This window comes from Mustela nigripes, chromosome 1 (genome assembly GCF_022355385.1).
Source record: "Mustela nigripes isolate SB6536 chromosome 1, MUSNIG.SB6536, whole genome shotgun sequence".
NCBI lineage: Eukaryota > Metazoa > Chordata > Mammalia > Carnivora > Mustelidae > Mustela > Mustela nigripes.
This window is the reverse complement of record NC_081557.1, coordinates 203,676,351-203,703,132: the sequence shown is the minus strand read 5'-3', so window position 1 is coordinate 203,703,132 and position 26,782 is coordinate 203,676,351. Positions and strand designations below refer to the sequence as shown.

General features: G+C 48.6%; 1 protein-coding gene across 1 annotated transcript in view; it reads right to left on the bottom strand.

The window, feature by feature from the left end:
- Positions 1-1,972: 1,972 nt before the first annotated feature.
- Positions 1,973-26,782, bottom strand: part of RNF4 (ring finger protein 4) — a 36,047-nt gene continuing 11,237 nt past the window's right edge. The window contains exons 2-8 of the mRNA XM_059379635.1: positions 21,195-21,364; positions 17,484-17,598; positions 15,355-15,434; positions 6,062-6,071; positions 5,481-5,640; positions 4,792-4,840; positions 1,973-4,192 (exon numbers count right to left, since the gene is read on the bottom strand). Of these exons, the coding sequence (XP_059235618.1) occupies positions 4,043-4,192; positions 4,792-4,840; positions 5,481-5,640; positions 6,062-6,071; positions 15,355-15,434; positions 17,484-17,598; positions 21,195-21,203 (573 nt within the window). The 5' untranslated portion in view covers positions 21,204-21,364 and the 3' untranslated portion in view covers positions 1,973-4,042. The remainder of the gene's footprint in view (positions 4,193-4,791; positions 4,841-5,480; positions 5,641-6,061; positions 6,072-15,354; positions 15,435-17,483; positions 17,599-21,194; positions 21,365-26,782) is intronic.

Genomic DNA, 26,782 nt, shown 5'->3' with positions numbered 1-26,782 from the left:
ATCCCAGGATGCCGGGATCATGACCTGAGCCGAAGGCAGCTGCTCAACCAATTGAGCCACCCAGGCGTCCCTATCCTGTTTCTTTTTATGGTTGGTTGTTTCATAGGTGTTTGATTTATGGTAATTCACTGAGCTATACAGAGGGAGATATAGGCCCCCCACTGAGCAGGTAGCCTGATGTGGGGCTTGATCCTAGGACCCTGCGATCATGACCTGAGCCGAAGCCAAATGCTTAACCAACTGACCCACCCAGGAGCACTGAGCTATTCTTTTGGGTAATTCAGTGAAGTGTGCTTTTTTGTGTGCTATGTTTCATGGCATAAATGATAAATACAATGGCCTTATGTCAGTAACAACCTCAAATGCCTCCTAAAAGCAAAGGCAAATATTTCCTGGAGGAACCACCGTCTGATAATTCTCAAAGAATTATCAGATCATGTACCAAGTTACATGGGCTCAAATTAAGGGAGAAAGCTGCTCACAAAACTCACACAGGAAGAGGTCGTTAGAGAGACCTGGCAAGAATAAGACTTCAGAATTAGACCCACAAAGGATCTGGATACTGGAATTAATACATACAGGACAGAAAGCTGACAAATCTCCAATTTAAAAGGGAAAGCATAAATATTGATAAAAAGATGTTAGAGATTAATTAGCTTCTAAGAGATTATGAACAACTTTATGCCAAAAACTTGTAGAGATGAAATCTATGAATTCCCAGAAATTGGCAACTTAACAAAACTGACAAAAATGTGACTAATTCTCAAACTCTGAAAAAAATCAAATCAGTATTTTAAAATCTTTCCTCAACAAAAGCAACAGTTCAGAGATCTTATTTGTGAGTTCCATTTCAGTCAGGGAATAATCCAAAATCAGGATATAGAGAATACGCTAGTGTCGTTGTAGGGAACTAGCCTAAATGAAACCAAACCCTGGCAAAGATTGTAAGAAAATAAAAGGCCATTGTAACTATGCATAAACAGGATTTCAAACAAACCCCCAAATGGCAAAACAAAGGAAATAATATATAGAAGGAAAACATGAACAAGGTGATCTATGCAAGAAATGCAAGATGGTTGTACACTGTGGGGAAAAAAAGTCAAGGAACATAATGTAAATCACTTCACCTTTTCCTAGAGTACTTTCAGACCTTAAACACTGCAGCTCACCATCCTCTCTCGCTCTCCCAGGACTCAAGTAACTGACCTGTTTGCATTCTGACTTTTCAGTGGCTTGGGGCTTGGGGTACAGTCTCCTCCAAGGAATGTACACTCCAGGAGGGCAGCGATATACATGGGTTTCTCAATACCCACCAGAGCCAAGTACAATACTGGCGCATGGCCTATGTGCAGGGAGTGTTTGAATTAACTGCATTTCCCTCTGATCTGTTTTGACTTCAACTGAAAGGAGGGCCTCTGGGAGCTCTAGGTGGCCAGCTCATTCACCTTTTCTATCTCTGGGGCCACTCGAGCAACCCGGAGAAAGGCGGAGGTGAGCTCTGCCAGTATCAACTGCCTGGGAATCCCAAGCCCACTCTCTCTTTCCAGCTTTCCTGGCACTGATCACCTAGGTCACTGACCAACATACCACGTCCCCCCGGCCCCCACCCCAGAGTGGACAGCGACCGTGGTCTGGGTAGCTGAGATAGGTGCACCGCACTGTCAGAATCCCAGCTCCATCTGAGTCCCCGCTGCTCAGGGCTCCTCTCCTGAGACGGTGCTGCAGACAGCCTCACGGCCAGCCTTGCTTCTTAGGGCTGAGGTGAAGATTCTGCTGAAGGATTCCAGGGGCTGGACTTGTAGTTCCACTCCAAGAATGACCTCTTGCCTGGTTTTTGGATCAGTAGCCAGACAAGCTAACTTTCCTACACACACTGATAAAATGTGCTAAACTGGAGGCAGACAGGAAGCACACACCTAGGGCAAAGGGGGAGAAGATCCATCCCAGAGAGCAAATGAACGTATGAAAGAAATCTGGTTCAAATTAATGGTTTTATTTCCACCTGTAACACTAGCAGGAGTCCCAAACAGACTGATGTACATGGATATAGTTTAAATGTAACAAAGAAAGATTTGAACTATGTACAATGAAGAAAAGAAAATGATTTATTTTTCTTACCGATCTTTTCCTATTTTGCAGTTTCTAAATAGTAGAAACTAAACCTTTTTTCCCCAATTTAATTTAGTAGGAAGGAATACAACCTTTACGATCAACCATCTGTCCTTAAGCACAAAACTTAAAGATTCTGGCTGCACAGCTGTCTTGATTTCTGAAGTCTGGGTACTGCTGGAACACAACAAAAGAGTTTCCATGAAGCCCAGAAGGAACTTAATGGTAATGATGTCCAAACAGAGGGCAGACACACCCAGCATCGTGCCAACGAGAAGTGACGTCCTGCCCTCCTCGACTCCACGGAGAAAATTACTTTCATCCAAATTAACTGGAAGTGAGCCAAACAGTGAAAAAGTCAGAATGAAGACTAAAACAAATTTCTTTTCACATAGAGGAGGGACACTCCTTCAGCCCCGTTTAAAGTGAATTCTGTGCCAAGTCCCTGCTCCTTCAGAAGGGGGAACTGAAGGTCAGTTATTGCTAGCAAAGCCAGAGGAGGCCCCCGTTCCTGCCTTGAAGATGTCGCACACGAAGAGGCTGCTGGTTTGGCCTAAAACCCTCTGAGAAAGTGGGATGTGGAGACAGAGGCAGGCTGACACGGCAAGGTCTCTCCCCCATGAGCTGCCCCAGACCCTGGGCTGTGAGGGGCAGCTCAGGCCACCCCACAGCCTCCTCAAGGACCAAGAGGCTCAAACCCAGAGACTTAAGCAGAGCGTCTTATCTGGCTGCCTTGGGGAGGAGACGCCACCATACTTGGCCAACCCAATCTATGGAGCAGTCAAAAGCCCAAAGGATCAGAGACTGGAAGGCCAGAGGAGCAGCTTCTAAAGTGAATGTCAACTGCGTGGGGATGTGGGTGAAAGCCAAAGAGCCCAGCTGATGGCAGGTGGGCCACACTCACTGCAACTCTGGGCAGCCATGACTTGGACACCAGCATGGACATGGGTGGCTGGTAAGGCTCCAAGGACTGCCATCACCTCCCAGTACTGATGCTTGAGTAGACATTAGGCAGTGGGAACTGAGGACCCAAGGGCATGTGGCAAACAGGACACATCTTATCAGAAAAGAGAGAGGATACCCGACCACATGTCTGCCCTGCTTGCAGGGCCTGTGCCAGGTGAAAACTCTGGGACATGGGTTAAGTTCCTGAGAACAGGTGGGAAATAGGACGGGGTGTGACAGGCACTGCTCCACAGGCAACGTGAGGCCTCTGAGGGGACACTAGGAGTGCTACATCTCCTGGGCTGCTGAAAAGTAGGCCAAGAACAGGCTTTATTGCACATTTCGTTCTTAGGAACCTGGGAATTGCCCTGTAGAGATTCTCTTGATCTGTAGAAGTCCCCGCACATCAATGCTAACGTGCAGGTGGGATCACGGGTGACCTTTGACTCTTGAGGGAAAAGAAATGTCCAGTGGTGCGTCTTTGCAGGGCTGTGCTCACACCTGGGATCCTCGGGCCGGATGGACCTCGTGTGGCTTGCTCACTGTGGCAGACAGACGCCTGAGTCGATGTCACTTGCCAGGGAGAGCTGCGCAGACCCACGTGCTCTCTGACCGGGGCCAGTCCCTTGACGACATTGCCAGGAGGAAGCTGGGGCCAACTTTCCAAATGGGGAAAAATTTCTTGGCAAACATGCAGGTTCCAGAAAGATGCTAGAGCCACGATTCTCAGTTCCAATGTGTCTAACTCCCTCTCTCCTGCCCTGGAACCAGACCACCCAGAGGAGCAGAGAGGAAGGCCCTAAGGAGGTACCAAAAGGGCCTAAGTGGGGGCTGGAAACGAAAGAGCAGTTTACATATCAGATGTTGATTTTGAAATAGTCTTTTCGAGCTCAGGAAATTGAGGCAGAGAACCCATGAATGGCTGTGTGGAGAACCCAGCCAGGCTGTCTGTCTGTTAGTCCACCTCTCCTGAGCAGCTCTCCACAATTCATATATATATGGGGTGGTATCGTTTGTGGTTGATCTTTTTCCTGCAAGTTGGGCAAGTGTTAGCATTCTTGAGGGAGTCACGGAGGCACTGGCTACAAAAGACGTGGCCACATTCTGTAGAAACAATGAGACGTCCATTCTGCACAATCTAGAAAACAGAAGAAGGAACAGCCTTCATGTCTGCTCTGGTTCCCGTGCAGCAGCAGTCCCCAGAGAACCTCACTTCTGCTGAGATAAGGGGAGGAAGGACCAGGCAGGTCTGGAGAACTGAAGATCCCTACCTGCTCTGTAGTGTCAGACAAGTATGAGTGGGGTCTCTGAAGCCAAGAGCAGAGGCAGGAGCCACTCTCCTGGTAGCAACAGCCAAAGAGTACTGGAGGAACCCCAGACGCCTGAACCACAGGCCAATGGAGTCTGGGGGCTGCCATGGGAGCACACGGCGGGCAGTGCTCGATGGCTCCAGGGGGCCACAGGAAGCACTAGTTGCTTCTGCTGAGGCTGGGATGGGAACACATGGGATGGACACCCTTCACGTGGAAGCTCAAGAAACACAGGGGCTACAGGTGAAGGCTGCAGGGCCCAAGAAGAAGCTAGCACAGAGATGTGTGACAGGCACAGGCCAGCCAGGCCTGAATGTGGAAGAGAGGGGTCAAATTCCATCGAAAGAGAAGACCCTCTCTCTGAAGACCCTTTCACTAAAGCCATGTGGAAATCAGAAGCAAGGAAGACACAGCTAAGTTAGCTTACCTCAGAGTACCCGTCCATGCAGATCGGACAACTGACAGTACCAGAGGGCCTAAAATCACAGTGCTTCATGTCAGTTCCTTGGCAAACTTAAACATTCAGTTACCCTAAGTGGCTTCACAGAAGCAGCCCGTATCCCTTAGCACAGGCACCCGGAGACTTATAGAAAGGCCAGCTGCCCCAAGGGAGTGCAGCAGGGAGGTGAAAGGGGAACTAAGGAGCAGACACCCAGAGGGGCCCTATCCTCCCGAGCCCCCAGCCTGTGCAATCCGCCTCCCTTGTCTGGGGCAGGAGCTCTGCCTAGCACCTCTGAGCATTCCTGCTGCAGATCACAGAGAGCCACTGGGTCGGCTCTAAACAGTAGGTGGTGGAGTGTGCCACCAGCCCATGGCTAGTCATACCACCCTGCCAGTGCCACACACAGTCTTGTCCCACTGGGATTGGCTGATCTGGCTCTAAATCCAGACCCACCTGTACTCAGCTGTGGTGCAGCTGATTAGACAAGACCTTCTCGAGCTATGGGCTCCCAGAAGTTGTGCAAGGTCCGGTATTCCTATTACCCTACCCCTGAGAAATGCAAGTGGGGGTAGGGTGGGGAGTAGAGGATCCCAACTCCAGGGGACAAGGGATGCAAGGGGTCCCACGTGACCAAAGGTATGTGGTGAGGCAGCAGGGCAGCGGGAATGTGATACCTGAGTCCCGTGGCTGCCTCCTCTCTGGTATTTCGGGGAGTATGGGTGGTCACATACACGTCTCTGTCCCTGGAGAGCTCCTCGTCATCACTGCTCACCACACAGCTGTCAGCGTGCTCCTGGCGTGGCCGCCTCGCATTTCGCCTTGGCCGCCTCCTTTCTAAGGTGTGAGTCCATGTTCAGAGCAGGATCCCCAGCCCTGTCTCCTCACCACCCCTTCCTGCCTGGGAAAGGCCAATCCCAGGCCCAAGAGGCACAGTCACCACACCCAGCCACGCCAGGTAGGTCCTGCCCAGCTCGGTAAAGGCCACTCTTCTCTCTACCCAGAAGCCCCATTCCTGCCATGAGCAGGTATCTGAGTGGGAGGCCACCTAAAGTCTAAGGTGGCGAGCTTTTTTCAAAACCCAGTGGGACCATAGCTCTGCAGTGAGTATGCGGTCTCCTCAGCAACCACAGAGCACTGACTATAGACGTCTTCCCGCCTGGCACTGTCACAGGCCTGGCAAGGACTTCAGCTCTGTGCCCCCCACCCACTGCCATTCTGTATGCAAACCCAATGAAAGAGAGAGGAAACCACTCACCGTCAACAATCTTTTAAAAAGGAGAAAAAAGAGAAAGACACAATCAGTATGACATAATATACCCTGTATTTTTAAAAAACTTATCTTAAATGGTAAAATTGAAACATTTCCTGTCTCAAATGCAAACTCCTCAGGGGCCCCGTAAAACCCTCCCGCAGGGCAGGAAAGGTACAGGGAGAGGACCTGCCCAGGTAGCACCAACAAGACATCTGTACACCTCTCCTCTCCAGTGAGGCCCATCCCAGGCACCTCTGCCTCCCGGCAGCTAACACACTGCAGTGTCCACCTGGCACTGAGTGAGTCTGGGAGTGGCTGGCCTCGTGATCTAGGGAGGTTACTTACCCTCTGGGAGTTGCCAACTTCCTCTTGTGGAGAAAAGAGGCACCAGTGCCCACAGCTCAGCATACTGCTGCAAGGACTAAGTAAGCCAACAACCGTCACAGGGCCCTGGGGACACGGAGCCCAGGACTGGCTCCATACACTCTCCTGGTCTGGTGGGGCCAATGACAAGAATCCTATATGTCATGTAGGCTATGCCAAGGGCGGAGCCTTACTGTGAAGAGGGTTTTCAGTGCTTATTACTGGGAACAATTAAACAAAGTAGGATGTGCAGCGACTGGTGAATGGCACACCAAGGACCAAGATCAATCTGATTCCGTGTTCTCTGGGCCTATGAAAAAGTTACAGAGAACTTGACCAGGCCATATCTAATGACTTGGAACTTACATCAGGACTATTTTTGCTACAATAGTTTCCCGCCCCACTTCGTCAACCCCCTCTGTGCTCATAAACCTGCCTATGCCAGCACTGGGAGCACCCCCTTTCCCTCTTGCTCATCACAGGCCATCCACTTCAGGTAAGTGCTCCTGACTGCCGCTCCAAGGCTTGCTGCCCACCCCTCCTTGGCAGATGCCCACATGGGAGAGCATACCAGCCTGCCCTGCAGAATCCAGAAGCTCCCTTCAGCCCAACTCCCTCGTGGCAGGGATTCTGAACACGAACTAAGAAGTTCCCCTCAGTGAGACACTCAGAGGCCAGTTTCAGGGGCTGTCAGTGTCAGTGGTGGCGGACAAGGCTGGTGTCATGGCAGAGGCCCCTCCTCCCTGACGAGGGGCTTGCTAGTGTTTCCTTGAACCCAAAGAGATCAGTGCAGATGGTGGCTTCCACCTCCTACCCTTCTGCTTGGGGCAGAGGTAACAGCTCTTATGGTAGGTCAAGGCTGAACTGTCTAGAGTTATTCCTGAAGACCTGCTCCTTTAGCCTTTTCAGTACCAAGCAGTAGCTCTTCTCATGTATTAAAATCCATTTATACTTTAAAGCAATTGGGTGGATTCGGTCTTCCAACCTGAACCCTGACAGATACAAAGAGCCATCCTGGGAAGAAGGATGGTCTAAGCATGAAGACCTTCCTTTTGCAGATGAGAACACAACCCACAGAGGGAGCTACCAAAGGTGCTCCCTCTTCCCTATAGAGGAGGCTAGAGTGTGGGACTATGAAATTGGGAGACTGGCAATCTCTTCATTGGGATTATGTACTGGAAAAAGAGCTTGGGCTGTCAGGAGGTTCAGTCCCTATGACATCTATACAAGGGGAGCTCTGAATTTAGCCAGGAACAGAAGAAAAATCTGCTGTAGGCAGAGATGATCCTAGCTTTCTAGCACTCCCAACACAGCCTCACCTCCCTTTACCACAAGGGGTCATCTGACTGGGTGTGGAGACACCTGGAAGGAACAGGATGCTGCTGGCTCCCTAATGAGCAGTGTGTGAGAACTGGGTCTCCAAAGGCTCCTGTGAGTCAGACCCAGCTCACTCCCAGGCAGTGCTGAGGTCGGGCCAGACCTGACCCCTCGGGGTGGTACCTTTGCTGCCTTGTCCCCAGGCTCAAGACAGGTGCTCATTACATAGCTACTGAGTAAATGAATGCGTACTGACCAGAGAGCTCCCCTCACTGGTGATGACTCTGTCCCCATCTTCAACACAAAAGCTCAGAAAGGAAGCTTCTTGTCCAAAGGGCAGAAAAAAACAGTGCCACAGCCTGGTTGAGGGGCACACAACACTGTGACTAGTGTTCCCTCCAGCCAGCAGCTGAACTACATCAAATTCCAGGACCCCTGGAGGTGTCCACAGGCACTTTGGAATGGCCCTTCTGCATGGATGGGACCCTGAAGGTAGCACAGCACTTCCCAGGCACAGGAAACAGAGGTGTGCGAGGTAGTGGGTGCGCTCTGGGGCCTCTGATCTGACTGAGAGGACTTTAAAAGAAACAAAACCCCTGGCAGCTGAGTTAGTACTATGGCAAGTGGCCTGAGATGAGACCCGAACATCTCACTTCACCTTTCGGTCTGCCTTCTTGACTATGGGATAAACTGCAGGTCAGAGAGACAAATGACACGTATGGAGAATGGACAATCCACAGCAGGCACCCAGCTGTCGCCTGCTTTCACACTGGGGCACATGGATTTCAGGTGAGTCACAAAGGCCCTCTGAGTTTCTGAAGCACAGCTGAGCCTCAGAACACCTGAGTAAGTGCTGATACCCATGTCACAAGCCCCTGGTAAGTGGGGGAGGACAAGTCCCTCCTCTACCAGTGGACTTCACATTCTAGGTCCCTCCTGGGGCTGCAGTCAATATGCTGGGGGAAAAAGTGGGACAAAACCAAGCAGGAGTCTGGGGTCCTCTGTGGCAAGTGGACCCCTTGCACTTCTAAGAACACCCCCCCAGCCGGAAGAAACCCTGCAAGCCACTTGCTTTAGAGGACTCCCCACATGGCTTCGCATGTTGCTGCCCTGGAAAAATCGGCCACCTCCAACCACTTTGAACGTGAGTGGCTAGTCTTTAGCTCCAACAGCGGCATGCAGCATGCAATTACAGACTCTTATTCCTGTAGCCGCGCTAGGAGTACCAGGAAAACTGGTTCTGAGAGTCACATTCCAGCTAAAGTTAGCGCTCCCTGCGTGATTCCACGTACAACTAACGGTTTCCCCGATTCCTGGACATGGGGACAGAGCCCTTCTTTCTTCATATAGAATTATACTGGTTCACTCATTCTAGCAGTCACTGGGTACCCCTCAGGCCCTCGATTATTCCCACAGAGATGGACAGGACTCTGCTCTTAGCTGCAAGGGAGCTTCCATTAAAGCACACCCTTTCAACAGGCTCTCGAATGAAGAGCTAGGAAGATACGGAGCGTAACACAAGTAGCATGACTCACTGGTCCACCATGGAGACAAACCAGAAAGACATTCCAGGGAAACCAACCTGACTTTAAAAGAAACACTCTTTGAAATAACAAAAATAATACTTTTTTGAAATTCAAGGAAAACAGTGTAAGCAAATACCACTTTCAATATCTTCCCCCTAAAACAAGCAGTTTCTTAAAGAGAGGAGTAAATCTTTTCTACCAATGAGTCACCCCTGGGAGCTAGGGCAGAGGCTGAGATGCTGCAAATGCTAATGAAAGGACGGGCGCCTGGGGGGCTCGGTTAGCTAAGTACCTGCCTTTGGCTCAGATCATGATCTTGGGGTCCTGGGACTGAGCACCATGTCCAGCTCCCTACTGGGGTGGAGTCTGCTTCTCCCTCTTCCTCCGCCCCTCCCCTGGTTCTGTACTCTCTAATAAACAAATAAAATCCTAAAAAAAAAAAAAAAAAAAAAAAAAAAAAAAAGGTGGTCTGAAAATCTTACTTCACCTGTTAAGCCAGGTGAAAAGAGGATGGGAAATACAAGCAGAGGTTTCCAGTAAATAGCACGCTAGTATTTCAAAACAAGATAAAACATACACATTTTTAAATAAAGAGGTATCCAAAAACACACTCAGTCAAACTGAAGGGACTACAATAATTCAGAGGAAAAAAAAAAAAGCACAGAAGATTCTTGAAAAACTGAAGCTTACTTGTGAAACCTTCACCAAGAAACCAAAGCCCAGGCAGGACCTGGGGGGCCAGGTCATTCAATGAAGGCTAGCTACCTCGTGTAGGCCAGGCTCAAAGAAAGTCTAAGGAATTATCAAAGAACTTGATACATACAATGTATTTTCTGACCAATAATGCAATAATTCAAAGAACTAGTAAAAATACATATGCCTGGGTGGCTCACTTAATTAAGTAAGCATCTGCCTTTGGCTCAGGTCATGATCCCAAGACCCACTGGGCTCCTCTGCTCAGGGAGGAGCCTGTTTCTCCCTCTGCCTGCCACTCCCCCTGCTTGTGCACATTCTCTCTCTCTGACAAATAAATAAATCTTTAAAAAAAGAAGAAGAAGAAGAAGAAATCCATAACCGCGACAAAAGGAAATAAAACCTCCATATGTTTGGAAGTTAAAAAATACTAATTTGATAAATACAAGGAACTGAACATAAAATACTAGTAACAAAATCTGTACAATACAGCTTAAAAGAGATCATCTTAAAGGTATTAGAAAAGAAATGATGAAAATTAGTAAATTAAAAAAACAGCAAAATAAACTCAGGGAAAAAAAGCAGCAATCCTGAAAGAAAACAAACTTACAAGAGAAAGGCTCCACAAAGCTAAAAGTTGTTTCTCTGAAAGATCTAATAAACCTCTGGTGATACTAATCTAAAGAGAAAGAAAACACAACCAAATCAGAAGAAATGAAAAAGGAGCCATCACTACGGATTCCACAGAATTAAGATATCACAAACAAATGTACACCAACAAAAGTAAACTTTTTGGGGGGGGGGGTACAAAATGGTGATTTATTAAGGCACGGGGACAGGACCCATGGGCAAGGAAGAGCAACTGCCAAAAGTAAACATTTTAAATGAGACTCACAAATTCCAAAATATTTGAGGCTAGGTACCTTCACAGTGGAGTTCCACCAAACTTGCAAGAAAGAAGTAACTCCAAGATTACAAATCTGGATGATAGAAAAAAGGATGCCCAACTCACTTAACAATAAAGATACCAGTACTCTGATATCAGAAACCTCATAAGAAAGATGTATAAGATGAAAATTACAGACAAACCAATCTTACTCACAAAAATAGAGGCAGAAGTCATGTATAAAATAGTAGCAAACAGAATCTGGCAATATATAAAAAGACCACAACATTTAATTAGTTTAACTCTGTTGGAGTGTTAAAATTCAACACTGATTCTTTAAGAGGAAGCATGTTTTTATTTTTTATTTTATTTATTTGAGACAGAGTGCATGCTTGTGTGCACAAGCATGGGGTGGACGCAGAGGGAGGAGAAAATCTTAAGCAGACTTTCCTGAGATCATGACCTAAGCCAAAATCAAAGATGGACACTTAACTGACTGAGCCACCCAGGTACCCCAAATTAACACTGATTCTTCAATTTGCAGTCCAACAGAAAACAGAGGGAAATGAATTTCTCTAGTCTGAATAAAGGGCATAAACAATGACAGCAATAAAACCTACCACAAAGAACTTATTTTACGGTCCAAATCTGAAAGGATTCCTTCAGATTTGGGATGAGACAAGAATGTCCAGGACTGTCCCCATTTATTCAGCGAGTGATGAATTTTCTTTAGCCAGTGTGTTAAGGAAAAAAAAAAAGGTATAGTAAAGAACCAAAATTTATTCTGTGTACACAGAAAACCAAAAGATTTAGATTAAGAATTGCTACACTGAAAAAAGAATCAAGAGATAAAATCAGCTGCATTTCTTTATATTAGCAAATAAAAACAAAAAAGAAACAGAGACTTTATAATACCTTTTCTTTTTAAGATTTTATTTATTTATTTGACAGACAGAGATCACTAGTAGTCAGAGAGGCAGGCAGAGAGGTGGGGGGGGGGAAGCAGGCTCCCTGCTAAGCAGAGAACCCAATGTGGGGCTCGATCCCAGGACCCTGGGATCATGACCTGAAGCCGAAAGCAGATGCTTTAACCCACTGAGCCACCCAGGTGCCCCTATAATACCATTTTTAAAAAATGATTTTATTTATTTGACAGAGTGAGAGATCCAAGTAGGCAGAGAGGCAGTCAGAGAGAGAGGGGGAAGCAGGCTCCTCGCTAAGTAGAGAGCCCGATGTGGGGCTTGATTCCAGGACCCTGAGATCATGACCTAGACCAAAGGCAGAGGTTTTACCCACTGAGCCACCCAGGTGCCCCTATAATAACATTTTTAATAGCTTCCTAAAATACTATGTATTTAGGAATACATCTTTTTTTTTTTTTAGTAAAGATTTTATTTATTTGACAGAGAGAGATCACAAGCAGGCAGAGAGGCAGACACAGAGAGAGGGCTCAGCAGGGAGCCCGATGCAGGACTCGATCCCAGGACCCTGAGACCATGACCTGAGCCAAAGGCAGACTTAACCCACTGAGCCACCCAGGCACCCCGGAATACATCTTTTAACAAAAGATTTGCAAAACCACCACAAGGAATACTGTTAAGACTTCACTAAGAAGAGCGAAATAACCTGCTTCAAACCACACACGAAAGGCAATTCAAGTGGGTTACAGACTCACTTATAGAAAGCAAAACAGTAAAACTCAGAATACAGAATGAATTTTTATATGGATTATTTTCAACAAATTGACAGATACAATGGTATTAAAATTAAGAACCTTTATAAATTGAAATGAAAAAGGCAAACCCCTCAGAAAAAGACACAAAACCTAACTTGACCAGTGGCACGCTCATACTTAATCACTTAGAAAGAATTCCTCAAAAAAAAAAAAAAAAAAAAGCAAAAACAAGGCAGAAAGGAGTGCCTGGCTAACTCAGTCAGTGAAGCATGCAATTCACGTTGGGTGTAGAGCCCATTTAAAAGATGTCTGGGAAACACACAAACACATACACAGCACACAACCAAACAGATGAGAACTCAAGGGGTTGTTCCATTCTAGATCAATTTGTTCGGCTACTGTAAAAGCTGTATACACAACATGTGTGTAAAAAGAACAGTTAAAAAAAAAGATTTTAGGGGTGCCTAGGTGGCTCAGTCACTGGATGTCTGCCATCAACTCAGCTCATGATCCCAGGATTCTGGGATGGAGACCCGTACTGGGCTCCCTGCTCAGCAGGAAGCCTGCTTCTCCCTCTCCCACTCCCCTGCTTGTGTTTGCACTCTGGCTATCTCTCTCTCTCCATCAAATAAATAAAATCTATTAAAAAAAAAAAAAAGATTTTAACAGGCACTTCACAAAAGACAAAAAGAACTACCAATGAACACGAGAGGTGTTCAAAACCATCAGACTGGCCAGAAGTGGTGGTGAGCACCGCAAACACCGGTAAGAATGTGAACAAGCAAAACCCCTTTAGAAAAGTTAAGCAAAATTCAAAGATACACATGTCCTGGGATCCAGCAGTGATGGCCTTTTTTGGCTATGCAATGCCCAAAATAGAAGTTAATTTGGAGAGAAAATACCTAAGCAGAGATGTATAAAGCCTTATTGCATCTCAAAGCACTGTTTAGTTCTTTTAGTTCACTGGGCTCTAGAGTCTTTTAGAGAGTTGGAAAAAGAATCTCAGAAGTTTCTCATCAGAGGGCTCCCTCAAGTTCTGAAGTCAGGCCCTGATCAGGCGATACACAGATTCTGGTCTTTAAGATACAGAGCTAGCTACTCCCAGCAGGGCCAAAGGGGTGAAACATTCATCATTGTTGCAGGCGAGGCCTGCCTGACTCAAAATTCACCTGATGGACACTCCCTGTCCTGACTTAATACTATTAGGTTTTCCAAGTAGATATGCTTAGAGTGAGAACTTCAGCCTCACATATATTTCTTACTGTAAATTTAAAAACTGGCATTTGAATTTATGAACAACAAAAAGTAGAGAATGATTAGAATCAGGAGTGCTTTAAAGCCCAAGCCTTATTATATTTTTATAGCTGGGAACCTTAGACCATGACCAAAATGACCAATGTATCTAAGACCGGAAAACCAGGACTCCTACCTCCCAGGCCAGCACCCCCTTGCCCCATCTCCGGCCTTGGCCAGCCATCCATTCCCAGGGCAGCTCCCCAGACCCTAGCAGTCTTGTTCTACATCCCCTGATGACTTTCCATGCCCAGGGAAACAAAGAAGGTAGGAAAGGTCAGGAAGGAGAACATTAGAAAGGGTAGTCATTAAAAAATAAATAAATAATCCAAGGCATGAAAGAGATTTCATGATGCTGGTACATCACACAACAGAAGCCAGTCACTGTCTCCTTGAGGGCTAGAAGGTCTTACAAGCAGAATCTTGGCTATCCCCCCCTGGGGCTGCAGGTCGGGGACTGAGTGTCAGAGAAAATACAGGTTTCAACTGCCTTTCCTTTGGGGGGTGAGGGGAGAGGTGTGCAGACACACAACAGGACTGGTGGTTTTCAACCAAGACCAGAGTTTAAACCTCTAAATCTGTCAAGACAGATCCCCATCATTGCACTTCTTTTCTTTTAAAGAAGTCTTGAAGCTTCTCAGCACAACCCTACTCTGCAATTATAACCACAATCAGAACAAGCCCAGAACCAGTGGGCCCCAAAGCCAGGGGGACACTCAGCTACTACCAACCCCCATCCCCAGCAGCACCTGCCTCCCATCTGCTCCACTCTACAACTGCACATCAGATCAAACAGCACTCAAGAATCATCCTGGAGAGGCAGACGCAGCCTTAAGGTGCAGGTCTGTGGGCTGAGCGGCCACCCGGACCCACACACAGGTACGGACCCCCACCCTGTGAGGCAGGTCTCCTTCCCTGAGGGCCAACACGGCGGGCAAGTGTGCTCTCTGTGAGGGCCCACAGCTGGTGCCACAAGCAGCTTCCAAGCCCCATCGTCCCTGGAATCAAGGAGGGACACAGGGTGCCTGCACCCTCCAAGGCAAGCTGCTTGTGTGCCTCCAGAGACCCCTGGCAGCAGTGCTGGCAGTGCTAAGCAAGCATTCTCGTCCCCACCAGCTGGGAATGTGCAACTCACACCTACTGGGCACCACAGGGTGCCCGGCACTCAGATATAAGGTGATTCCTGACCCTCCCAATACCCTACTGGCATGCAGGGCATATTCCTCCATTCGGAGCGAATGAGCCTAAGAACTTTCCGGAAGTCACACAGCTGGTATAAAGTGCAGAACAGGCAACTCTGGGGGCTCTCCCCAAACAGCTTTAGTGCCAGCAAGCCAGGGTCACATAGATGTACTGTGTCCACAGGAAACAAAGCCCTAACAAAGGATTTTCCAGAAACACTTTCTGTCTTGGGCTCTATCTAGTCACTGAATGTCTGAGTTTCTTTGGCATAAACCAGAACCTGTGACCAGCGCCTTCAGAAGCTGGTGCTGGCTAAGGGCCCACAGCCAGGAGGGATCGCCCATCCCGCTCTGACACTTACCACAACAGAGTCATTGTGAGTCAGGTCAACAACCACAGGCTCTAATGATTCACAGGTGAGATCCACTATTTCGTCTCCGGCTTTAAAATAAAGCATTTTAACAAGCATTAGCAGGAAATTAATGGCATAACACTCGAAGCTTCATTAAATGATTAAAAATGGAGCACGGGCTTATACCAAACTAAAGCCCCCTCGAAGTATAGAATGCAGAGCATCAGGTCCAATCCCCTTTCAGGGGTGACAGCCAACGAACACCGTTTCAGAATTCCGAGTGGAGGCCTATGGTTTACACCTACACCAAGGAGAGAGGGGATCATGTCTGTGCACATGCAGACCTCATCCCTGTGGCCTCACACTGTCACACAACTAGGCCTCAGTGCCCCCACCTGCCCCTGCACAGGGAAGAGGCAGGGACCTACCTAAGAATACTGGGGGACATCCGGGGAAAGGACCAGGCATGCTCACCTCAGGGCCTTTCTCTTTGGCATGGACCTGCCTTAAACCTCCTCCTCGAGGCTGCCGCTCACCCTCAGACCTCATCAGACTCAGCTCTGCACCCTCATCAGTGAGATAGTCATCCTCATGTGGCTCTCAAGCAGACAACAGGTTGGTGTTTACTGATCCCTTGGACTCCCAGCACACCAGACTGGACTCAGCCTGTTCCTTTGCGTGCCTCTGAGCCCTAGGATCTACTGTGGTGTCCTCGTGAGCACAGGACAGACTGGGTAGAAGCACTTCTCTGTGGCAGGTAAGAATGAACCGCAAAGGACTACTTCCATTTATATGAACTAAAAAAAGATTTATGATCATTTATGCTTCTATTATAGCACTAAAGACATACGAGAGTAGGATTTTTAGAAGTAGTACTTGTTTGGGGCACCTGGGTGGCTCAGTGGGTTAAAACCTCTGCCTTCAGCTCAGGTCATGATCTTGGGGTCCTGGGATTGAGCCCCACATCGGTCTCTCTGCTCAGCAGAGAGCCTGCTTCCCTCCCCCTCTCTCTCTCTCTCTGCCTACTTGTGATCTCTGTCAAATTAAAAGAAAAAAAAAAAAGGAAGTAGTACTTGTCTGGGGATAGTTACTTGTAATACATTTAGCAATTCAAATTTGCTTTATTTTCTTTTATTAAAAAAGATTCACAGGAGTAAAATCCACAATATATCAGAGATGTTGAATATAATTTATACAAAATGACCCCGTCCTTTTAAAAAAAATAGTCCGTATACTGATATAATCTAAGTCATAGAGCCACTCTCCTCCTGGCAGACTTAATTTCTGGCTCTCACAAACAGAAGCCACAATCCCACAGGCCGTGTGTGCACAATCTGGCTTCTGGCTATAGCAGCTCCCTCCAGCACAGATGGCTCTCTCCACAGAGATGCCTTCTGGGGGAGATTCTGTGTCTCAATGAAAAAGGGAAAAGGAAAGCTGACTACTTCAGGAGGCCAAGCGAACTGGATGTACAGTTTCAAATTGAAAAGGTGGGCCCATGGGGCGCCTGGGTGGCTCAGTGGATTAAGCCACTGCCTTCGGCTCAGGTCATGATCTCAGGGTCCTGGGATCGAGTCCCACATCAGGCTCTCTGCTCAGCAGGGGGCCTGCTTCCCTTCCTCTCTCTGTGATCTCTTCCCTTCCTCTCTCCTACTGTGATCTCTCTCTGTCAAATAAATAAATAAAATCTTAAAAAAAAAAAAAAAAAAGAAAAGAAAAGAAAAGAAAAGATGGGCCCAGGGCAGTCTCATCTCCCCAGCCACACATTCCAGGAAGGTTAAATGGTTAGCCCTCCTAAGCGGCTGTCAAAACCCATGGAGCTCTTACACCACCAAGGAGGGCAGGTCTTGCTCAAAGTCAGCTTTCAGTTCTGAGCAGCAGGTGAAGTCTGAGACTATGTAGGTCTTATAAAGACAAGGACAGATGCTAACTGGTGTGCAGTAAGTGTTAACTAACAGGCACTGAGCTAAGCATTGACCTTAATGACAACTCTACGCAGGGGGATTAGGACGATTCCATTTGGGAGGGTAATGGGAGGCTCAGATGGTACAGCTTGCACAAGACCCCATGGCTGGGCCCACCCATGCATGCTGCACCACTCCAGCATCCCATGGTCACAGCATTCCCGGCGATCTTACCACTTTCCACAAGTTCTATGGGTTCTGCTTCCAAGGCCATCTCAGGGGTGGAGGCTGCTTCCCGAGTTCGCTTCTGGGCTTGTCTAGAATTTACTGTGCCACCACGACGCTTTCTCTGAGGGTATCCAGGTAAAGAAACAGTCACATGAACTCCCGACTGATACAACTTCAAGAAGAATAAAAGGTCAACATGGGAATGGCTCAATTCATCAACAAGAGTAAGGACCATGGGGCACCTGGGTGGCTGTCAGTTAATGCTCAGGTCATGATCCTGGGGTCCTGAGACTGAGCCCTGTGTTGGGCTCCCTGCTAAGCGGGGAGCCTGCTTCTCCCTCTCCCTATGCCCCTCCCCAAGCTTCTCTCAAATAAATTAAAAAAAAAAAACCTTAAAAAAAAAAAAAGGTAGAAAAAGTAGGAGACCAGTGAGGCAACCTGAGATAATGGGTCCTTTCAAAACTTGACATTCTAGGAGCACCTGGTTGATATAATCGGTTAAGTGTCTGACTCCTGATTGTGGCTCAGGTCATGATTTCAGGGTCGTGAGATCAAGCCTGGCATCGGGCTCTGTGCTGAGTGAGGAACCTGCCTGAAATTCTCTCTCCCTCTGCCCCCTCCCCTCTTTAAAAACAGTAACAACAAAAACAAAACTTGACATTCTAGAATACTGAATATTTAAAGAGAAATAATCCTAAACATACAGTGAATATAAACCCTATAAAATAAAACTTCTGTTGCATCAAACTATTGGTCTGTCAAAAGTACCTGACACACTATACTACACATCTCCACAGGAGCCTCTGACCCCGGTCAGGACTTGGCCAGAAACCCCTTCTTTTCACCAAAAGTCGCAGACCTGTCCTCCTTGGATGTGTATTTGGTCTCATTGAGGCCTTTTTGTTGTTTCAACCCCAAGACCCTCAGTTTCCCACATTTCCAACCACTGTAGAAAGTAGGTCTTGTCTTTGGGAATCCATCAACATTTAGGGTACTCATCAGTGCAGTTCACAACCTCACAACCATGGCCCTGAGCTCAAAGAACCAAAGTTCCCAGTGGCCACCCAGGAGCCCTGCCTTCTGGAAGGCTCAAGCTCTCAGCCAGCGGATGTGCAGTCCAAACTCCCTGCCAGCTGCCCCCCACACCCTTGGGACCTGCTTCCCGGCATGCACCGGCACTTCTGACCAGGCTGGCCCTGAAACGCAGGGGGAGAACACGCCTCGTATGGCCTTCCTCAAAGGAGAACCAACCGCCCACCTGACCCTGTCACCTTGTTGTTCCCACCCTGCATGGCCCCGGCCAATCCCGGCCCTCTGTGTTTCTGGTTCTCACTGCCACTGGGCACACTGATGCTCTGAACTGGGGTGGCAACTTCTCAGCACTCGGAAGTGCCAAGTACTGAACACAGACACAGGAGGCCAGCACGACCCAACCTCCTTGCACACTCTACTAAGCACTATGTCTCCAGAAACTGTGGAAGGACAGACACTGCTGGCAGGATGTGCACAAGACCTAAGGGCACCCACCACTTAGCACAACACGTACTGCCCAGCCAAGAGAGAGACGCCTGACTCTTGTTGTATTCCAGCCATGCCTCAGCAGCAAATGGCAGCTTGGGGAGTGTTGGAAATTAAGATTTGGGCTTAGCAACTTTCCATGGATCTAAGGAGCAGAGAACCATCTCCAAGAGGGCCCACGGACAAGCGGCCACAGTAGTTCTAAGTTCTCCCTCCAGGAGCTGCTCTGTCCAGAGAGCTGCCACTCCAGCCTCAGCAGAGTCTATGGCCCAGTGTCTACCGGCGGCCCGAGCTGCCACCAGAAGACCAAGGCTACTTAAGTTTCCCCCCTTTCTCTCTGAAGTTGTCCTTCTATTTTCCTTCCTCTGCAAAGGACCACATGTTTCTTAGGAGATACTGCTGAATAGGACCCTTCATGCTCTGCCACAGCCACCTGCATGGTTTCTGGTCCCCTCTGAGGGAGGCAAGCAGCAGCCATGCACCCTGACCAAAGTCTAGGTGCTGGACTCGGCATATCCCGCCATGGGCACTAGAGCAACGTGTGCTCTCAAGGCCACGACCCCTACCCTACACCCCACAGCAATCCTCTTCCCCAGCAGCTCTCTCGTCCCTTCCATGACTGGACTACACAGTTCTCCCTCTCCTCACCTGGCCAATTCTTACACAGCTTTCAAAAACCTATGCAAATTTGATCTCCATTATAAGGCTATCCCTCACCCTCCTAGGACGACCATCTCAGGATTCAGGACCATCTCAGGATTCAGTACCCTCCCCCTAGCCCTCCACCCCCCACAACCCCACCTCCCTCTCCATCCACATTCCCCAGAGGGCAAGGGTGCAGGGGACTGCTAGCTCAGGGCCAGCCTCCAGAAACCCTAAAACACTGGCGGACATTTTCCCCCCTGCCCTGTTACTCTCAGTGTGGCCATCCCCCTCTGCACTAGCAGGAGAGGGTCACAGCTTTCAATTCAAACTGACCATGTAAGTGATTTATGCCATTCTGAGGAAGTTTAACCAATTTCTTAACAGTCAAGTAAGAGGTTACATTGCTCTGTCTAACCAGATCCTACCTGGGCAAGGCATGGGCTTCAGAGAGAAGGTGCCCAGACTCAGGACATCTGTTTCCTTACAAGTGAGCTGCAGAGGCAATCTGCAGATAAGGAGCCAAGGTAGGGAGTCACCTGCCTTTTAAAAGGGCAGGTCCAGGGAAGCAAAGGCCCTTTTGTATAGAAGTATCAACAGCAAGCTCCGAGCACATGAGGGACTGGGAATGGTCAGGATGAGGAGCACCTGGGGGCAGTGAGTGGAAGCTATAGGGTTTCTATGGCAGTTCAGTTTCACCTGCCTGCACACGCATGGCACCTCTGGAGCCTGGGGAGAGAATACAAGTCTGCCTTTTAACAGCTGGGCCACCTGATATGAATCAGTATCTCAGAAAACAGCTGTTTTGAGTTTAGATCATCTGAGCAACTTGATCAGCAGGGAATAAGCTACAGAGGAGACCTTCAGGCAATCTTCTCTGGAGCTCAAGGGGCTCCAGGGAACACCTGTTACAAGGCACGGCCTCTGCAGTCTGATGAAAGCTCACAACATATGTACCGACTTTGGTCACTTGGTGTAAGAAAACTCTCACGAAGGATCACTAATTACCACTGTGCTCATACTGGGCCAAAAACTACACAGGGGGAAAGGAAAGAGAAGGGAAAATGTACACTAGGTTGTAAAGGATTCAATAAACCAGGGTCCTGACATTTCCACGACACCAACAGCTGCTCTGGGGATAGAAAATTCCTGAATCCGCAGCTATTACTGTGTCTTTAGGACACCACCCAAAACAGCAGACTCCTCCAGATAACTACATCTGTAGCTGCCCACAGCCCTGCACACTTTCCTTCGAGAACAAGGGTTACTTAGAGCACCTTTATGATATTCTCATTAACGTGCCCTAAGGAATAAGGTAGCTGCTTAGCCTCAAAAATAAAATTCACAAGTGGGCACCTTGGTGGTGCAGTTGGTTAAATGTCTGACTTGGGCTCAGGTTGTAATCTCAGGGTCCTGGGATCAAGCTCCATGTCTGACTCCCCAAGCAGGGTCGAGTTTGCTCCTCTGCTCTCCCCCCCCCACTCCTAGGCACATTCTCACAAATAAGAAAAACAATAAAATCTTTAAGAAGAAAATTCACAAGCTGATAAAACTCACAGTACTCATTGTGCTCTTTGACTCCACCCTACAGAGAAGGAAGGAACCTATACAGAGGTTAGCAAGGAAGCTGAAAGTTGCCTGCTCTCAACTTCTCACACCCGTCGATTAGTCATCCTCTGGCGAGCATAGCTATTTGCAGCCAAGTAGATTTCCAGTATCTCGAAGTCCTGAAAAACAAGGAAAGTATTAAGGTGATAAATGCTCCCATCTGCATCATCAACAACAAAGCTCAGTCTGACCCTTTACGAGTACTTTGCTGAATACTCCATGCAAACTCACGTGCTTGCTTGAGGTTTTCTTGGGAAGCAAGCCCTCTTATAGAGCACTGGGCCACCGGGTCCCGAAGCCTGAGCTCAGACTCGTTATGCCCCCACCTCTCTTCTTTCTGGCTGTTCACACCCTTCCAGAGTCCTGTGCCAGCTGCTGGGAAAAGGCAAGAGAATCTGAACTGCCACACATAACCTCGTGGACTCCTTGCAACCAGGAGGGCATGGAGTTTGAGGCCAGAGCAGAGCCCAGGTCCTCTGGCTCTTTCCACAACTTCACCACTGCTCTCTGGAGGAGCTGGTTATTTAAAGGAGACGAGAGTCACCTGCCCTGATTCACTCTGCATGCCTAGCTGAGACTTCTGTCACTGGCAACAGGCGAGTCAGGTAGAACCAAGAAACTGTGGACTGGGAAGCTAAGTGGGAGGTTCCAGGAAGGGCAGACAAAGCAGCAAGTGAAGAGGCTGCTAGAGAACTAAAAGGCCCTTGGACTTCAAGGGCCTCCCACTGGGAAGTGGCAGCTACCTACTTAAGTTGTGTCAGAGATGCAGTGGAAAAGGGAGCACGTGAGAAGCAAAAACATGGAAGTCAGAAGCCAGGAGTCAGGGTGTTATCAGGGTACAAGGGGCAAAGCTGGCTTCTGGTGGGGGAAGCCCTGAGCACTGGGCAAGGCTAGGGACTCAGGGAGAATCAGAACAAGGAGGAGGCTCTGCAGACACCCACCCTGGGCAGTAGTGCTCTGGACAAGGACAGGGGTTCTCAAACTTCTGCACCAGCCTCAGCAGGTCTGGGATGGGACTCAAAATTTTGCCTTTCTCACAAGTTCTGAGGCAATGCCAGTGGTGTTGCCAAGGCCCCACCACAGGAACCAGTGGACTAAGACAAGGGCCCTGGACAGAAGGAGGTCTACTTGAGAGGCATGAAGACGGCAGGAAAGACAGGACCCCTCTTGAATCCATCCACCCTGTCATCCGCGCAGCTGCTACCTCTTCCTATCAGATCTCCCGCCTCCCAGTGCCCCTTCAACCCTACCACCAACACAGCTTTCTAACACACACACAGCTGACCACAGAGCATGACAGTTGGGACTGGTCAGGCACCTCCAAACCCCTACTTGTGCCCTTGAGCTAAGCACCAAACTCTGTGCCCTATTTCTAAGACGACAAAACAGCAGCACCTATCGCAGCAGGTGTGTGTGGACTATGGGAGCTGGCAGAGCACCCAGAATGGTGCTGCAGTCTAAAGGCTCAATGGCTGTGGGCTGATGTCCCTGACTCACTCCTCGAGCACTGCCTGGGGCACAGCTCCACCCCTCTGCCCCACCCAGCTCGGGCCTGGCCTTAAGGACTGCTCCAGCTACTAACACAACACACCTAGTCGTCAACTCCCAGCCTAGCCTTGTGGAGGGAGGGAGGGAGGGCTGGCACACAGCTCAGTACTGTAACTGTGGTACAGGAGCTAGGGGTAAGGAAACACACAGGCAAAGGCCAGGTTTTTCAGAAGCCTTCCTGACCCTACCCAGCCCCAGCCCGGCCTTTTTTCCCCAGAGAAGCCCCTCTAGAGGGACTACTCAGCCAGCTGAGCCTCCTTCTCTATTACCTGGTGGTCTGCAAGTGTCCCCATCTGCTCCCCTGCCACCTTCTTTTCCACTGTGACCCTGGCTGCTTCACAGGGATGACCTCTTCACGATGTCACTTTATTGGGGCACGTGTGGCTGGTAGGCAGCATGACATCTCCTGATGCCCACACCACAGGGCAGCAGGTGCTTCCACTCAAACCGCACACATGTTCCCAAAGCAACATCTCAACCGGTAAGCCTTCCGCAGAGACTGGCATTCTGGGTAGAGGCTCAGGCTGGAAGGGACCAAGACTGCCCTCCTGCTGTGAATGGAGGGGGAGGTGCCATGACAGCCTCTTAGGACTCCCAGACCACTGAACTTTCTGGATTCTAATATCTGCGGATGTTTCGGATTCCAAGAAATATCTTACATTTGGGTATACATGCATGACGTAGCTATTTTGGCAAGTTATCCTTCTTATCTACCTCATGGTGTGTCTTAGAATTGAGAATCTTTGATAAAAATGTCACTGGCAGAGAAGGCAATCCATCTGCTGAACAATGAGAAATAATTTAATGCAAATCTCTGGCTTTGCCATAAGCCTCTTGCCTCCCACTTGGTTAATTTTTAGGCTTTCAAACATGGTTGTTAAAACCTAGTCTATGACTGTCCCAGAGGCACCCCAACTCCTTGGCCTGCACACCCTCTCTGCTCTCCAAAACCCCCCTCCTGCAGCCCCAGCAAGACCGCCTGGGAGCATCCCTGGTGCGTTCTCACACTCCATGCCCAGGCCAGTCCAGCAATCCGTTCCAAATCCATTTGCTTCTTTTGGTTCTAGTAAGAGTTAGTGGTTAGAGGGCACAGGAAGTTGGAAGGCTGGCCTTAGAGAAATCTACCAGGGGGCTGGATTTCACCAGAAAATGGAGGTGGAAAGAAGAGGGTATTCCCAGATCGGTGTGGAGACGTGGAAATGCCATGTCTGAAACCAGGGTTGCAGGAAAGGTAGCCTTCACCGACTACAAAGTGTTCTGGATATTGCAGGGGATAGAGGACACCAGAATAACAAGAAGACTAACCACAGCTGAAGCCCAGACATTCCTTGAACTATGTGAAAATACTGCTTTCCAACACAGTTCATGTAATAGTTCCATCACCCAGTAAGAGGAAAGGTATTATTAAGGTTACCATTTTACTTTTTTAAAGATCTGAGAGAGAGCACACACCAGCGCACACACACACAAGCATGAGGACAGAGAATCCCAAGCAGACTATGTGCTGAGCGCAAGCCCAACATGGAAATCAACCTCACAGCCAAGATCATGACCTAAGCCGAAACAAGAGTCAGGCACTTAACCCACTAAGCCACCCAGGCACCCTAAGGTTACCATTTAACCTGCCCAAAGTTCAGAACTACAGTGGCCTGGATTTAAACCAGGACAGTGTGACAGCAGAACCCACACTATTAAATAAATACCATGCCAGAATAAAATGTATTATTGTAGAAACAATTTGGAAAATGGATGTTTTCCAGGTTTTCAAATTTACTTCGTGCAGGGAGAAAGTCCTTCCAACAATAATACCATCACTCCATCTCAGCAGATGGCCCACAATCCTTTGGTTTCCAAGGCAAACCCTGTAGTTATTCAGCATGTCCAAAGTGTGAGGGCAGGGCACAGTCTACTTTGTACCTAGCTAATCCTGTGTTTAGACACTCATGTTTACTGAAGCAAACAATGACTCAGAGATGAGAGTGGGGGTGGTGAATGGTGTCCCTGCCACTAAGAAAGACCCAGGGTAGCACATGGGACTAGGAATGGCCAGGAAGACCAGAGGCTAGGAATTCCGAAACCTCTGATAGGAGGGTTAAGAACAATTCACACCAAGTTATCTAGCTGATTAAAGAGCAGGAGTGGGGAATCTGGGTGGCTCAAGTCTGTTAAACATCTGCCTTTGGTTCAGGTGGTGATCCGGGGGTCCTGGAATCAAGTCCCATGTCAGGCTTCCTGCTCAGCGGGAAGTCTGCTTCTCCCTCTCCCTCAAATAAATAAAACCTTAAAAAGAGAGAGAGAGAGCAGGAGTGATGCAATAATGAACCAGGGAAGGGAGAAAACAAACAGGTTTTGAGGGTAGATGGTTTTAGTCTAAGAAATGCTGCCTATGGGATATCTAGGTAGAAAGGTGTAAAGGCAGCCGCAACACTCAGAAGAGAGATAACTGAGTAAAGGAAGAGATTTCAGGATCTGTGTGTGAAACTGGGAAGTCAGGTAGAGCAAGATGAGCCTATGAAAAGAATAAAAAGTCAGAGAAAGCTTTGAGAGAACCTTGAAGGCACTGGTCAGACAAACCTGGCATACCAAGGAGGTAGCAGCAATCAACTGGCAGAAGAGCTAGAGTGAGGCTGGTGAGGCAACCACAGGAAGCCAGCCACTGGTGACCCAGCAAGTGCAGGCCCAGTGATAGGAGTTACTCAAGAAACAACAGGGTGGGGAGCACCTGGGTGGCTCAGTTGGTTGGGTGTCTGCTCCTGCTCAGGTCATGGTCCCAGGGTTCTGGGATCAAGTCCTACATCGGGGTCCCTGCTTCTCCCTCTGCCTGGTGCTCCACACCTGCTGGTGTGTGTTCTCTCTCTCTCTGACAAATAAGAAAAGAAACAAACAAATAAACCAACCCAGGTGGTACTGGGGTGCACAGAAGGGAACAATGCCCTAGATGAGGACTGTGTGGGTTGCATGAGAGAAGAGAATACAGTAAAGATGAATGGTTGGATCATAACTTGCTTCCTACCCCACACCTCAAAGGCAAGACAACCAGAGGTTTCAGAGATCTGTGTTTAGAGATCCTGTCACCTCTGGGCTCTGATGGCCAATGGGAGACTGATCAAGTCAGAAGGCAGACCAAGAGGAAGAAGGGAGACCAAAAGAATCCCAGGCAAGAAGAAAGCTGTGTGGCTCGGAGCAGGCGGTGGCAGAGCGTGAGAGCCCAGACTGCCCTTCAGGAGGGAGCTAATGAGGCCAGTGCAGACTGAACGGTGCACTCAATCATTCTATCCCTGTTAGACAGAGATGAGGTTTTTCCCATGAAGTCATCACAGACACTACAGAGGATGACCCCCCAACTCTCACAAGAGTGACACACGTCATCACATATGTGGCACATGTCTACAGACAAAACAGCTAGAAACAGTTCAAAAGGCAGGAAGTGTGGGGGACTGGAGCTGGTTCTCCAGCAACCGAGGAAAGGGACTAGTCTGCAGGGTGCCCAAGAGAGATCTAGGATGAGCAGCTCTGTCCAGCCCAGGCACAAGGAGCCCTCCCTCGTGACCCGCAGGGCAGCCAAGACTGACACAATTAACCACAGACACCTGAGACCTAACTCTCCACATGGGTTCCACAACCACCAAGCAATTTTTTTTTTTTTAAGATTTTATTTATTTGACAGACAGAGATCACAAGTAGGCAGAAAGGCAGGCAGAGAGAGAGGGGAAGCAGGCTCCCTGCTGAGCAGAGAGTCCAATGCGGGGCTCGATCCCAGGACCCTGAGATCATGACCTGAACCGAAGGCAGAGGCTTAACCCACTGAGCCACCCAGGCACCCCTCTGTGAGTCCTTCTGTGGGGATAGAGGATGTACAGACAATGACAAGGCAGTTCTCATTATAAACTCATAAATGGCCACTCTGAGACACATGGGCCGTCTCCTCTGAGTGTGAATGAGCTAGCCAGGGCAACCTCTCTATACCAGCATGGTTAAAGCAGATAGAA